Below are 14772 nucleotides of genomic sequence, written 5' to 3' on the forward strand. Positions count from 1 at the left end.
GGGTCTGGCCTCGGCTGGTGTCGCACTTCACCCAACGTCATCTCTGCTGGTCTTCGGGTATAAAGGCATCAGCCGACGCCATTTTCCTCAGTCTTTCTTGCCGCGTGGCCAAGCAGAAGCTGTTCGCAAGTGCCGGTCGGTCAGATCCAGAGATTACTACTACTGAATACTACTTCGAAGACTTCTAAAAAGCTAAGTATCCTGTTGGGGACTCTTTCTTGCCTCAGCCGATGTCAGAAAAAGTAAATAACTGTTTAACTTGTGGGAAACAAATACCTCATAAAGATTTCCACTCTTACTGCTTACCTTGTTTAGGCCCAGACCACGACGTAGCAGCCTGTTTAGCCTGTGCTTCCTTCAACCGACGAACGCTTAGGCATCTGTCGAAGTTTGCTGAACAGTTTTTCGGCTCAGATTTTGCGTACATTATGCCGTCGGATCCTCCGACTTCTCAAATTGTTAAAAACGCAAAGAAAAGACCGACACTCGCGGTCCGCGGTTTCCGCCGAAACCACGGTTAAGCAAACCGCGAGTGTCTCGGTTTCGGCCGAAACCGAGCAAACGGGTCAATCTTCAGCCGAATCCATGACTACTACCGAGGCTCCTGCTACCCTAGTTGAATCGGCCTCTGAAGTTTTGCCTACTAACGTGGTTCCTATAGAATTATCAGACACCATCCCTTTGGATGTCTCTACCCCAGCACGTGGTGCTGCTAGGCCTCCTGCAGCCATGTCTATTAAGGCCTTTGCCAGGGCTAAAGCAGCCAAAACTGCTAAATCAGTGCCTGTTAAGCCCCCCTCACACAGGCCCAGTTCCAGTTCTCAAATGCTTACTCTGGCAGAGTATCTCATCTCTTTAATAAGGGGATCCCAATCTCACCCAGACAAGGCCTCTCAGCCTCCAGAAAAGAGACCTAGAGCAGAGCCCCCAGAGCCAGTGTCCTCAGATGATTCTTCTGATGATTCAGACATTACAGACCATCCAGAGGCTCCTTTTTCTACTTATGAAGATTCCGATGCTGAAGAATCTATTCCATTTGCCTCTCCACCAGAGGAATTTTCCTTTGGGGAAACCTTACATGCCATGAGAGAGCAATTCCAATGGCAGGGACAAGATTTCTCAGATTCAAGAAAAAGGCTTAGGACCTTTCTACACTTACCGCAACATAGGCCCTTAGCTATACCTCCAGTTCTGCCTGTTGTGGATGATGCATTTAATGATGTTTGCACTGCTCCTGATACTTACCTCCAGCCCCTGCCAAACCAGATAGGTTTTACAGGGTACCGGACACTCATCACCACCTATACAAGGCCCCACTTGCAGATCCTGAGACTATCTCCCAGGGACCTAAGGCAGTAGCTTCGACCTCAGCAAAAAACCCTCTCCCTTCTGAAAGGGATTCCAGGTCCTTAGAGAGATGGGGTAAAAAAGTTTACACCTCTGCTACTCTCTCAGCTAGAGCTTTGAACTGTCAGTTTCATATGATCCAATACCAAGAGTTTATGCTTGATCAGTTAACTAAGAAACTGTCCTCTGATGACTCCTTAGATAAGAAATCTGTTTAGAAATGGTGAATAACATTCAGCAGGTTAGTAATCATTCTTTAAAATGTGGCTATGATGCACTGGAGGCTTCATTTAGATCAGCCATGACTGGCACAGTTATAAGAAGGCATGCATGGTTGAAAGAACAGGTCTTGCCGGATCATGTTAAAGCAAAGCTGTTAGATGCTCCTATGGATAAGGCCAGTCTATTTGGTTCTCCTGCTCAGCAAGTAATGAAGAAAATGGAAGAGAAGGCAAAATCTGTACAAACAGTTAAAGATTTCTTACAGGTTCAGCCCCCAAGGTTTAGCAGGAACTGGCCTTCCAAAATTGGTCCTTTCCAGACTCCTCTAAATCTCAGAGAGGCAGGAATAGACGCTCCAGAGGCAGAAATCAATCCAGAGGAGGTGCCTACAGAGGACGCCAGTGGCAAGGCAATAACCAGCGAGGCACAGACACAACCACTGCCACTGCAACAGGACAATCACAGTGACTTGGCTCTGACTCCGCCTACCAGGGAACAAATAGCAGCACCCTTAGGCGGAAAGTTAGCCTTATTTTCAAAAATTGGCACTATATCACAAAAGACAAGTGGATTTTGCAGACTATAGACCAAGGCTACAGGTTTCACTTCCACACCTTACCAGTAAAAAGAGGAATGCCAAACCTACCTCCAAATCAGAAAACAGACGCTCTAAAGCAGATAGCTCAATTAACAAAGATGAGAGCTGTGGAAAGAGTACCACCAAAAGAACAGGGCAAAGGATTCTACTCCAGACTCTTCCTAGTACCAAGAAAAGAGAAAAGTTGGAGACCTATTCTCGACCTGTCCGCCTTAAACACATTCATCATTGTCCCAAAATTCAAAATGCTGACCCTACAGCAACTTCTTCCCATGCTGGGCAAGGAGTGTTGGCTGGTAACTCTAGATCTCAAGGAGGCATACCTGCACGTCCCCATACGACCAAATTGCAGAAGATACCTCAGATTTCTTGCAGGATCAGAGCATTATCAATTCTCAGCATTGCCCTTTGGCTTATCTACTGCACCCAGAGTATTCACAAAATGCCTGGCATCAGTATTGGCCCATTGCAGGCTACAGGGAATCCAAATTTATCCATACCTGGACGACTGCCTGATACAAGCGGACAACAAAAGCAAGCTGACAAAAGACTTACAAAGAGTCATTTGCTTACTACAAGCCCTGGGATACACAGTCAATTTAAAAAAGTCAAGACTAATACCATCCCAAACAAAAACATTCTTGGGTGCAGAATTGGACACAGTAAAACAGATGGCATTCCTAACTGCAGAAAAACAAGAACAACTCCCTCCTTACTTCTTGGCATTAACAAAGCAGAACAAACTAACAGCAAGGAAAGTACTGCAGGCCTTGGGCTTCATGGCATCATGCATAATCCTGGTCCCCCATGCCAGATTGCATATGAGAAAACTACAGTGGTACCTAAAGAATTTATGATCTCAACACAGGCACAGCTTAGAAACCGAAATACCACTAATCCCATGCCTGAAACAAGAGTTCCTATGGTGGGCTCAAGCATGCCAGTCAAACCCAGGCTTGCCCTTCCACAACTTTCAAGCAAGCCAAACCATCACAACGGACGCCTCAGACCTAGGTTGGGGGGCCCACATGCTGGACAAATGCATACAAGGATTATGGACCCCAGATCAACTGCACCTGCACATAAATCAAAAAGAAATGCTGGCAGTAAAACTAGCAATCCAGAATTTCAAACCATTCCTCAAAGAAGGCCATTTGATGATAAGGACAGACAACACCACAGTCATGTGGTACATCAACAAACAGGGAGGCACTCATTCATACCCCTATGCCGAATGACTCTGGACCTATGGAATATGGCTCTGAGCTACAACATTCAGTTACAGGCAATATTTGTACCAGGAAAAGAAAACATCCTAGCAGACATGTTAAGCAGAACTACCTCGGATGCTCACGAATGGATGCTACACCCGGACATCTTCAAGGCCATCACACAGAAATGGGGAATGCCACAAATAGACCTATTCGCATCCCCACTCAATCACCAGCTCAAGAAATTCTGCACAAGGACATACCACCCACTTGCATGGAAGGTGGACTCTCTATCCTTCAGTTGGAAAGGCCTGACAGCATATGCATTCCCACCTCTTCCTTTGATGCACAAGATACTACTGAAAATCAAAGAGGAGCGTCCAAGGATAATTCTGATAGCTCCAAATTGGCCAAGACAACACTGGTATCCATTGCTGAGGAGCATGTCATGGGGGAGAACGTGGACAGTACCCCTGATGCCTTTGATGTTAACTCAGAACGACTACAACATCATGCATCCAAGTCTAAAAACTCTGCAACTAACTGCCTGGAACATTACATAACAGCAACTAACCCAGATTTATCCCAAAGGGTTAAAGACATTATCCTGGAGGCCCGCAGACCTTCTACAAGAAGGAACTATGCAGGGAAATGGAAAAGGTTTGTCATTTGGAGCACTGAAAGAGGAAAAGATGTGTCAAAGATAGATCTTGCCAACATCCTGGAGTATTTGGCAGAGCTTCTCCATACAGGCCTGTCCTATTCCTCCATCAAGATACATGCATCAGCTATTTCTGCAGAATACAGCTTTGATCCCCTGTCTTCTCACATCCTCTACTCAGGCAGTTCCTCAGAGGAATCAAGAATGTAAAACCTCCTAGGAAACCACCATTACCAGCATGGGACTTGAACTTTGTGCTAGAAAATTGACACTCCTCCATTCGAACCAGCAGCAACAGCAGATCTTCAACACCTATCCTGGAAAACTGCTTTCCTACTGGCAATTACTTCAGCAAGAAGGGTTTCGAACTACAGGCCTTAATGGCAGTACAACCCTTCCTAATCTTCCATCAAGATAGAGTATCCATGAGAACTAATCCTACATTTATGCCTAAGGTGGTATCCAGAGTGTCTCTAAACCAGGCAATCCACCTACCTACCTTCTTTCCCAATCCACAGAACAGGGGGGAAAGACTGCTGCATACCTTGGATGTACATAGACAGTTGCGCTACTACCTGGACAGAACCAAGGGCAATAGAAAAACTGACCAGCTTCTAGTAGCCTATGCAACAGGAAGGGAAGGAAAAGCAATTTCCAAACAGACAATCTCCAAGTGGATAGGAAATTGCATCAGATTCTGTTTCTCCTACCATGGAAAGCCAATTCCACAGAACATAAGACCTCACTCTACAAGGGCTACAGCCACTACCACAGCTTTCTTACGAGGAGTGGCAACCAAGGACATTATTGAGGCGGCTACTTGGACCTCGGTGCATACATTTGCCAAGCATTATAACTTACCTCTATACTCTAGATCCCAAGCAGGGTTTGCCACTGCTGTATTGCAAGGGATCCTAACTACACCATAATTCTTCTTCCTCCTCCCCTAGTTTGGCTATGGTATTCTACCCATTTGTTATGACTGCAGATGCATCCTTGAAGGACATAGTACAGTTTTGTACCTACCATAAATGTAGATGTCCGAACAGGATAGCATCTGCAGTCAGGATTACCCACCCACCTTCCCCTCTGTGGTATTCCTAGGGTATTTACCCTCCTAATAGCTAGCTGGGGGGGGATCTCTTATGGTGTATTTGTTTGTATATATGTACATACATGCTTATTTTTTGTGTTTGCCTACCTTCTTTTGGAAACATTGGCATTTACCCAAAATTTAGTTTTCCAAGAGGGCAACTGGCATCTGGGGCAAGAAACACTGAGGAAAATGGCGTCGGCTGATGCCTTTATACCCGAAGACCAGCAGAGATGACGTCGGCTGAAGTGCGACACCAGCCGAGGCCAGACCCAGATTTTGGAATACGGCCGACCGAAGGGCTGCCTGACGACAGGACAACCCATTTGTTATGACTGCAGATGCTATCCTGTTCGGACATCTACATTTATGGTAGGTACAAAACTGTACTTTATTTTTATTGTTATGGGAGAAGGAGGGGTCCAGCAACTTTTGGCAATCTGTAAAATGTGGCTGTGATTCTGTTGTCATATCAGTGCTGCTGGCACTGGGTCTGTAATCAAGAGACATGCCTGGTTAAGGCTCCAGCCTTTACTAGAGGATGTAAATCTCCCGTTGATCATCGCCTCTTTAGACAAAGAATTATTGTTTGAGGGCCCTGTGGCTGAAGCATTTAAAAATTATCAAAAAGGGTATAAAATGCAGGGGAATAAAGCATTTTTTTGTCTTTCTAGTTCCTAGGAATGAACGAAACTATCCCTCCAGGCCTGGCCCTTTTTACAGGGAGTAGACTAAACCCAAATGACAGAAAGATAAGGAGGAGCTTTTTAAGAAAAGACTGTAATGGGAGGCCGTAAGGGGAAAACCTGGAGGCCCCCAAGGGTCCTGCAGTAATATAACAATTCTGACTAACTAGCCTTCCCTCGTCCTCCCATCCCCCTCCAAAAAAAGTAATATAACAATTCTGACTATCTAGCCCTCCCTCATCCCCCCCCCCAAAAGAAATAGCAAGAAATCTATCTACCTGCTTCCATACTTGAAGATCACACCAGATTCTGAATGCAATGGTGCCTATTCCACAAGTATGAATGCACCAAGAGCACCTACAGTCCCAGACATTTCAGAGATGCTGCATCTTTGCGTAATAGAAAAAAATGTCCCTCCACTAGATTGGCAAGATGTTCTTTTCCCAAGTTCTTTCTTGTCCCCAGAAAGGATGGAAACTGGAGACCTGTCTTGAATATTTCAAGGCTTTGCACTTTCCTAAAGGTCTACCCAAATTCAAGATGTTCACCCTTCAGGCTCGGATTCCTCTTCTGCACCCTTACGTGGTCACCATAGACATGAAAGATGCCTACGAAAGATGTCTTCCTACATGACCCATTCACAAACCCCCCCAGGTACTTTTTCAGATTCTTAGCTGGGGATTGCCACTTTCGTTTTATCTCCTTGCCATTTCAGCTATTCATTGCACCGTGAGTCTTCATTAAATGTTTGGATCTGGCCATTACCTTTTTCAGGTTGAAGGGTATTCAAATTTACTCTGACTTCTGACTGCTTGATTCATGTGGCCTCCAGAAAGGAGGAGCTGGCAGCCCCTAGACTTCACAGTGAAACCTTTTTATAAGCTGGCCCTCAGTCCTGAATCTAGAAAGTCATAAGTGGTGGTCACTCATAGCGTGGTATTTTTGGGGTCTATACTGTTTACCTCCCCAGAGACACACTCCTTCTGTCAGAGAAGGAACTCATCATCTGGGGATTTAAGACCCCCTCATGGCAGGTCTCCCAAGTTCCATAAAAATTTTGATCACATCCTCTGCATACTGGTTCCAGAAGGGCTTTAAAAAAATTGGTCCTCCAAATGGTTAGTTTCAACCCTCCCTCCCCTAAATTCTGACAGAAATGGCCTAGAGTTGTATTTTCTTATGTAGTTTTCTTCTTGTGCTTTGCTTTTGAGCAGTGCACTTTAGATCTGAAGAGGAAGCTGGCGCTCGGAGCATTATAGGTGGGGGAGAAGTGCTAGCAGACTCAGAAATTTTAAGTGCTGAGCTAACAGCCTGCAGTTGGTCATGTTCATGAAGGAGGATGAATCTTCTTATCTTATTATACGTAATAATGAGTCAGTGTTACAGTAGATTAGCTTCTTACAGTTGGAAAATGGACAGCGTTTTCGAAATCCAGATATTTTTGATTTAAAAGAAGTCAGCTTATTTTTTTTTAGTTCAGATTTAGACTGAATTCAGAAGTAAAAGTGTTACAAAATTCTAGGAAAATGCAGTAATTCTCTTTCTGGTCATGTAGCTTAACCTCTTCTTAACTACTTCTACATAACTTGCTCAGACTGTGCTTTTTGTTGTGATTCTTTCAGTATGCCAACTCTGATTACCACCTTGGTGTATAATGCAAATATATACATATACATGCATCTTATTGGTCAGTCACAGTGTATTTTCAATTGTCTTTATACCCTCAAGCCGTGTCTGATATTCACTTTGTATGTAATACATGTATGTATTGCATTTTATCTTTCACTTTGTGTATATTGTGTTTACTGTGGACTGACACTGAAATAAGTCTGTTGGATCAGTGCTCTACCCTGGTTAACAAATTCAAAGTAAAAAAAAAAAAAAAAAGATAAACCAGACTCCTTTTGAGGCAGCAGCTGAGATTTCTTGAAATTCCATTACTTGAAGACTGCTCTGCTAATAATTATAGCCTCAGCCAGGAGAGCTCCAAAGCAGCAAGCACTAATGTGCACTTCTACCTTTCTGATTTCCCACAGGGATAAGGAAAGCCTTAGAACCAATTTATCCTTTATGCCAAAAATAGTCAGAATTCGCCTTCAGACCATCCAGCTACCAGCTGTTTTCCTTAGCCTTTGGCAGGTGGTGGGAAGAATTCAGTATTCTTTGGATGTGCACATGCAGCTCAGGATTTACCTGGCTAGGACAAAGGACTTTAGAAATACTGAACAGTTTGTCACCTGTACTGACAAAAATGTCAGCCAGTGATGAAGCAGACCATCTCTACATGACTTTGCCATTGTCTGTGCTTCTGCTACCACAGCAAGGGCCGACATCTGTCTGGACTAGTGAAAGTTGAGTGTACTAGGGCAACAGCCACCACAATGGCCTTGTATGCAAAACATGGATACCAGATCCATACTAGAGGCAGCTGGCAGCCACCTGGTCCTTGGTCCACATTTTTATGAAACACTCTAAATTGGATGCCTTGTACGGGGCTAGAACAGATTTGGTCAAGGCTGTCCATTTTGATGACAGTAAACCTCTTTCCACCATCTTCTCTGCTTAAGCTCTGGAAGTCACCCCCTTAAGTAATGACTATTGTAACAGTGATCAAATGACTAGCATAGTATAAGTGTATAGAGAACTGGCTATAATAGTAGATGGTCGGCTAGACCACTGCTGCAGTACTTAACTCACCCACGTTCCCCACAAGGGATACTTCTTTTTTTGGCCAGGGGCCAGGGTGGGGCACTTTCCTTTCCCTTCTATTTATTCCTTCTCATTCTCCAACCCCTTGTGGACTAGAATAGAGTTTTGAATCAAAGTAGGGCTCTTATACATGCACCCCATCCCCCAAATTTGGTCATGATCTAAGCTGTTGTGGAGATTTGTTAGATTGTACTGGGGGCGTGCTAGCATTAGCAACCTGAGAAAGTTCAGGTGCTGAGCTGACAGTTTGCAGTTTGTCCTACTCGTGCACAAGAACAAACCTGCTTGTCTTATTGCTGCTAAGTACATAACTGGTTTATAATCAGCTTGTGACTGAGAATAATTTGTTTTTCACTGTAGTGTTTCCTTTTAAAATAATTGTGCATTTGATGTTTTCCTTGTACATTATCTCAGAACGCACGTTGTAACAGATAATCTATTTGTTTAATGTTGCATTATACCAGACCACACGTGATAAATTTTCTTTGATTTGCTCTGTTAATTGGATAAAAAAGGATAAATGTAGTACTTTGGAAAGACTTTATCAGAAAAGTATTGTATGAAAACTAGATGTTCTATGTTTTATTACTTAAAGCAGTTACCCTGGTGTTTAGCAGTGTTATCATTTGCATTACTTTATGGTTTTCTTTAATTGATTTTTTAACTAGAAGATGAATAAGTGCTTCTAAGTGCTGACTAGTCTTAGTGGACTCCTGTGTAAAATGTTACAGTTCAGAACATTTTTTTTTCTTTTGATATTATTGCCCATTAAGCTTCAGGAAAACAAGGTAAACATACCTCATTGAATTGCTCTTTTAAATGACCTGTATCTGTGCTACAGGCATCCCAGCTGGCGTAGTGAAGATCAGCAGGAAAGATCTAGGACAGGTAGCGAGTCATCCCAAAGTGGTGGAACTAGTACATCATCTACAAAAGGTATGGTGAAAACAATTGACAATTCATCTGATCTGAAATGCTGATGTAGTGAACAGTCAGTATAAAGGAAAAAAATCCCCATTCATAGTAAATGAGCATAGGAAAATGAAATATTTTTCACATTGACATTTGTATGTTTTTCAGTTATCTTTGTATTTTCTCATGTTCTCCGTCTCTTGGTCTCTTTGCTTCCCAGTTGATGCATATTAATTTATTTTGATGGGTTTTATTATTTTTCGAATGATTTTGATCTTTAAATTAGCTGTATGTGGTGTAACAATCTTTTGTACTCTTTCTGTGGGATGATCTTTACATTGGGTTTCAAGTTTTTATTCCTTGTCTAATAGTTTGACATCAAACATGGTAGTTGGAAGTGAAGCTTTCAACCGATATATACCTTTTATACCTGAGCACAGCACAAATGTAGATTGAACGGAAGTCTGTTTTTGTGAAAGATTTGAACTTTGTGTTATAAAGTAAAATTTAAGTTCAGAGTGCTTCTGAAGTGGCATTATGTATGAGGGTAGTTGTCCTTCCCAGTTGTTTCAGAAGCAGAATATTCAATGTTTAGTTGTATAGTGGTCAGACCTGGCTGTTTTAGAAGTAAAGGGGCAGACACCAGACATGGTCAGTGGTAATTTTTTTATTTTGTTGTTTTTTTTATTTTCTGTAGCTGGTAAAGAAAGGCAGTGTGCTCATTTCAGCAGCATTTTAAGGTTCTCTACTTCACACTTCCTTGATTATAGTGTCGAAAGTCCTTGCAACTCCTAGCAGAGACTGGAGCACTTGCATAAGTAACTCTGATGCAGATCTAGGCATGAGCCCCCTTGATGAAAATACAATGTCTGTCTGAATTCTGAACTCCTCAGATGGTGAGCTCACTCTGCAAATAACTGTTCTGCCCAGCCTTTGGTTTCTGTCAAGGACTATGTGACCAAGGTGGGCACAACTTTGACTCCCAATCTAAAGGAGTACATCCCAAGATTCCTGCATCTCCCACTACCTGGATACTGTTTTAGAATCCATAGGTGCACCAGCATTATCTCAGAGATCAGTCTTTACCCAGTAATATGTTAGGAGTATGCAGGACTGTAGACTTTTGTTATGGGTTCTGGCCTCAGTTCCTTGTAGGCTAGCAGGCTTTAGGCAAGAAGAGTTCATCTTGTCAGTAGACCAGTTCAGTATTCGAGGCCTTGAATGTTTGCTGTCTGTGGGAAATTAAGTTGTGAGTATGGAAGCTCACCATTAAGGATTTTTATGAAAAGTCTGTGCCAGGCTTAGCTTAGGCTTCTCCCTTGCCACTGCCAGTTACAGCATTTGGCTGTTGTACTGCCTTGTACCAGCACTTGGTCGCCTGACATAATACTTGTCTGTCACATGCTCATTCATTGTTACAGCAGATTATGGTTAACTCCTCATCCTCTGGGTCTTAATATGATTCAGAGGATCTCAAGTTGTCTGTTTTAGATACAAAGTTAATAAAGTCCACATCACTACCTCCTCTTCCTGTTTCTGTTCCAGAGCCTTGTCTTTGGAGATGCCCTCAGGCTTTATGAAGATCATGGACTATTTCCATGCCCTTATTCCAACTCCAAGAAGTTTTTGTAGAAATTTCTTTGGAGAAGACCTAAGGAGCCATGGTTTATCCCACTGTTTGACTTGTGTTATTTGAGGTGACATTAAAGCACCTCTAATTTTGCCCAGTCAACCGTGCAGGGTCTTCTTCAGACTGCCATGTAATTAGGCAGATCAAGTCATCAAGCATCCCAGTGTGAACTGTAATTGGATTTCTTCAGTCCAGTGTGGGTGCCAGAGATTACAGCATTTTGCCTCCTCTCCACTTGATAGCCTCAAGCTTTAAATAGATGTGGAAATTGCGTACACTTATGCCACACTAAAGCTTAGGCAGCTCAGCTGTTCATTTTATCTGTCCCAGTTTCCAGCACCACTGGTTTATGAAGGCCGTAGATAAGCTTTATGATCTTGAATTTAGACTTTGAGACTCTAGGAGATTCTGTCGGAGGCGGCCACAATTGAGTGTCATTTGTTCTTCTTGTAGTTTTGATTGAGCTGATGCATTGGCCATATCCTAGGCTCTGGCATTTGCATGAAGAAGATGGAATAGAAGAGTTTATCTTCCTTCTTAGAGGAATGCAGGAATTAATTGCTGGGTGCTCATTTTCTGAAAGAGGTACTCACTCTGCAACCAGCCAGGGAGGAAGGCTGTTTGAGCTATCACCATCTGTTTCGTCCTCTGCACAATTAGGACCGAAGCATAGTCGATCACTGTGCTTGACTCCAATACAAACTTTCCAGGTTTCCGCTTCTTTCCTTTACTCTTAATGACGTATGCACACTTTCACTCACCAGGTATTTTTTGCTAGTTGTACATGCTTGGAGCATATGCAGCCCCATACTTCATTTATACTTTGGAGTTTACTGTAGTGTTCTGCCTGTTTTCATAGTCCTTGTGGTGTCTTTTATCATTCTCTTGCCTACTTGCTGAGAAAGCAGCATGAGCAGCTGTTGATTTGTTCTGTTCAACTCCATGCTTGTTACTGTGCTCTTAACAGAGTACTGCTGGCTAATGCCTTTGATACTGTCATTTCTGTATTGATTCTTCAGCAAGTTGTTTGCTTTGATCCATGTCATAGGAAACTCCATAGTGAAACACACAGATGCACCACTTAAATAGCTGTGCAAAAACAGGGTCATGGTCAGTTGTCAGGCACCAGTATCTGCCATATCACACTGGCACTCAAGTCCTTGTATCACAAGTACATATATAAAGAGTGCAAATCATAGGACGAAAACGCGTGTAAAATTGAAAGTGCGTTAATGACAGTGCTTTTATTGTTTTGTTGTGGACATTAACGTGCTTTTTTACAGAGACCTCTTCTGTGGGGATTTGCACTCCTTATTGTGTTCCTGGTTTACTTAGTGGAGAGCTTTCCGCAATTTTGGTGGTTTTGTGGTATTATCAGCAGTTCCCATGGAGAGTGGATCTCCATCCCTTAAGGGGCAAGATGAGCTTGGCCAGTCTAGGAAGTTGGTCGGACAGTTGGCCGAGTTAATAGATTTGCTGACACCTTTATGTAAAACTTTGATGGGGACAAATTCGCAGGCACCCCATATGGCAGGAAGCGGAAATGATGAGCCAATAGTGCATAAAAGCAAGAGAAAGAGGGAGCTAATAGGCGATGCTAACCACGCCGGCGACTCTTTGGAACGGAATGGTGGATTTTTCAATCCTGCAGTTACACCGAGAGTGCTTTTGGATTGTAGTACTGTGGATACCAAATTTGAAGGTGTTGGCACTAATTTAAATAATGTGGGTCGTAACAATTCAGATACTGTTCCTCCTGTTAGACCCGTTGAAACTAATGACTGGCTGAATAAAAGTTTTTGTTTTAAACTGGACAGTTTTAACTCGAAAGGAGTTAAAAATGGAGATGCTTTTAATAAAATGGTGGACAATTTGTCTACAAATATGTTTAAATATAGATCGTTGTTAATTGAGAACGCGTATTTAACTGAATGTATCCGTAGGAGCATTGTTCCTAAAGGTCTAAGAATTTACAAATTTCCTAATAATGTGCAATTGGGCTCAGTTTTTCATAAGGAATTGTTGGAAGTGTTTAATAAAAGTGGTTTAGATATTTTAAAATTAATTATTCAAGAGACTGATAGGATTTTATTAGTTTTGCAGAAAGATATAGATGAATTAGAGGGGCTTATTAAAGAGGACTTATTCTTTGGCATTATGGAAGAGAGAGACAAATATTATAAGATAAGGGGTGAAATAGATGAAAAATGTAATGGATTGAAACTGGAAAATGGAGAAATTGAAACGTGATTTGCAGGATTATGAAAACAATGTGAGTTACCCCAAACCTTCCACCTATACATATGTATATAACAAAAATTTTATTTTATTTATTTATTTTACATTTGTTGACCGGGCTAGTCTAGCTGGATATATGTCCATTTTCAGTAGAGGCCCGGGGAGAAAAGCTCCACACATAACATAAGCAAGACAGATAGACACATTGATAATAAAGACATTACACATAAAAATATACATTTAAATCAACTAGTAATCAAAAATCAGCATACATTAAAGGAACTCAAAAATTTAGACTCATACACAATGTTCTGTCGATTTTAAAGCAAGTTTACCTAATACATATGGTTATGCAGTAAGGCAACAGCCATGAAGATTACATTAGAAGCTCGAAGGGAAGAGAAGTAGAAGGAGTATGAAGGAAAGAAAAGAAATGACACAGGCCAGAATCATAAGTAAGAGAGGAGAAGAAAAAAGTCAGTCAAGACAAGGTGGGAGAGATAGTAGACGTAGGTCAGAGCATAAGAGGACAGCAGGGAAGAGAAGCAGGGTAGACGTTAGTTTTCAGGCAAAATGAAGGGTTAAAGGTTAGGAGAGAGTAAGGAGAGGGAGGTTAGCCTGGAGTACTACAAGAACAGAGCCAGTGGTTTTGGAAAGTTAGCCTGGAGTACTACAAGAACAGAGCCAGTGGTTTTGGAAATGTAGTTTGATTTGTAGTTTGAAGAGAGGTAGGGATGAGATTAGTGTTAACTCTTTAGGCAGCAAATTCCATACTCTGCCTACAGTATTGGTGAAAAGAGAATATTTATAACAAAAATAACAACAAAAATAGTTATATACAGGGACATGAAATGGAATCTGAAGTAACAAGGGAAAGATGGAGGGAAGAAATATATGATAAGGAATTTTCCCCACTAGATAGGGATTATAGGCCTTTGGAAACATATAGGCCTCAGAATGAAAATTTTCCTATGAGGGGGGGGGGGAGGGGGAAGGGGAGATATTGAATAGATATACCCCCGACCCAGAGATTAATATAAATGGGAATGGTATATGTGAGGAAGGAGTTATTAATACTTTAAAGGGCTTTACTATCTATAATTATAGTGATGTTGTACTTAAAGAAGAACATTTTAATTTATTAGGTAAAGGCTTCAAATTTATTCCTCAAGTTAAAGAAGACTTGACATCTACTCTTCTAGATTTAAAATTATTTTTAAGGAAGATTAACTTAAATTTAGTATGCAGTAAGAATGATAAACAGAATAAGGTGGGCTCTAATCAATTTTTGGTGAAGCCTTCAACATTTAACCCCCCTATGCACCCGCAACTTAGAAATTTAGAAAGTGTAATGGAAGCGGAAATAAGGAAAGCATACAGAAGAACTGGATGTAATATGAATCTTAATAAGGAAGAATATAAAGTGCTAAATGAATTAAAGAACAACTCTAACGTAAGAATAATG

At 41.8% G+C, this 14772-nt stretch overlaps 1 protein-coding gene across 2 annotated transcripts in view; it reads left to right on the forward strand.

The window, feature by feature from the left end:
* The window catches only part of EIF4B (eukaryotic translation initiation factor 4B), a 1945171-nt gene that overhangs the window by 1124960 nt on the left and 805439 nt on the right, over nucleotides 1–14772 (forward strand). For both annotated transcript variants that reach the window (XM_044083849.1, XM_044083848.1), the window contains one exon: nucleotides 9369–9463. In XM_044083849.1, the coding sequence (XP_043939784.1) occupies nucleotides 9369–9463 (95 nt within the window). The remainder of the gene's footprint in view (nucleotides 1–9368; nucleotides 9464–14772) is intronic.

Source organism: Protopterus annectens, chromosome 9.part0 (genome assembly GCF_019279795.1).
Source record: "Protopterus annectens isolate FY-2018-M chromosome 9.part0, PAN1.0, whole genome shotgun sequence".
Taxonomy (NCBI): Eukaryota; Metazoa; Chordata; order Ceratodontiformes; family Protopteridae; genus Protopterus; species Protopterus annectens.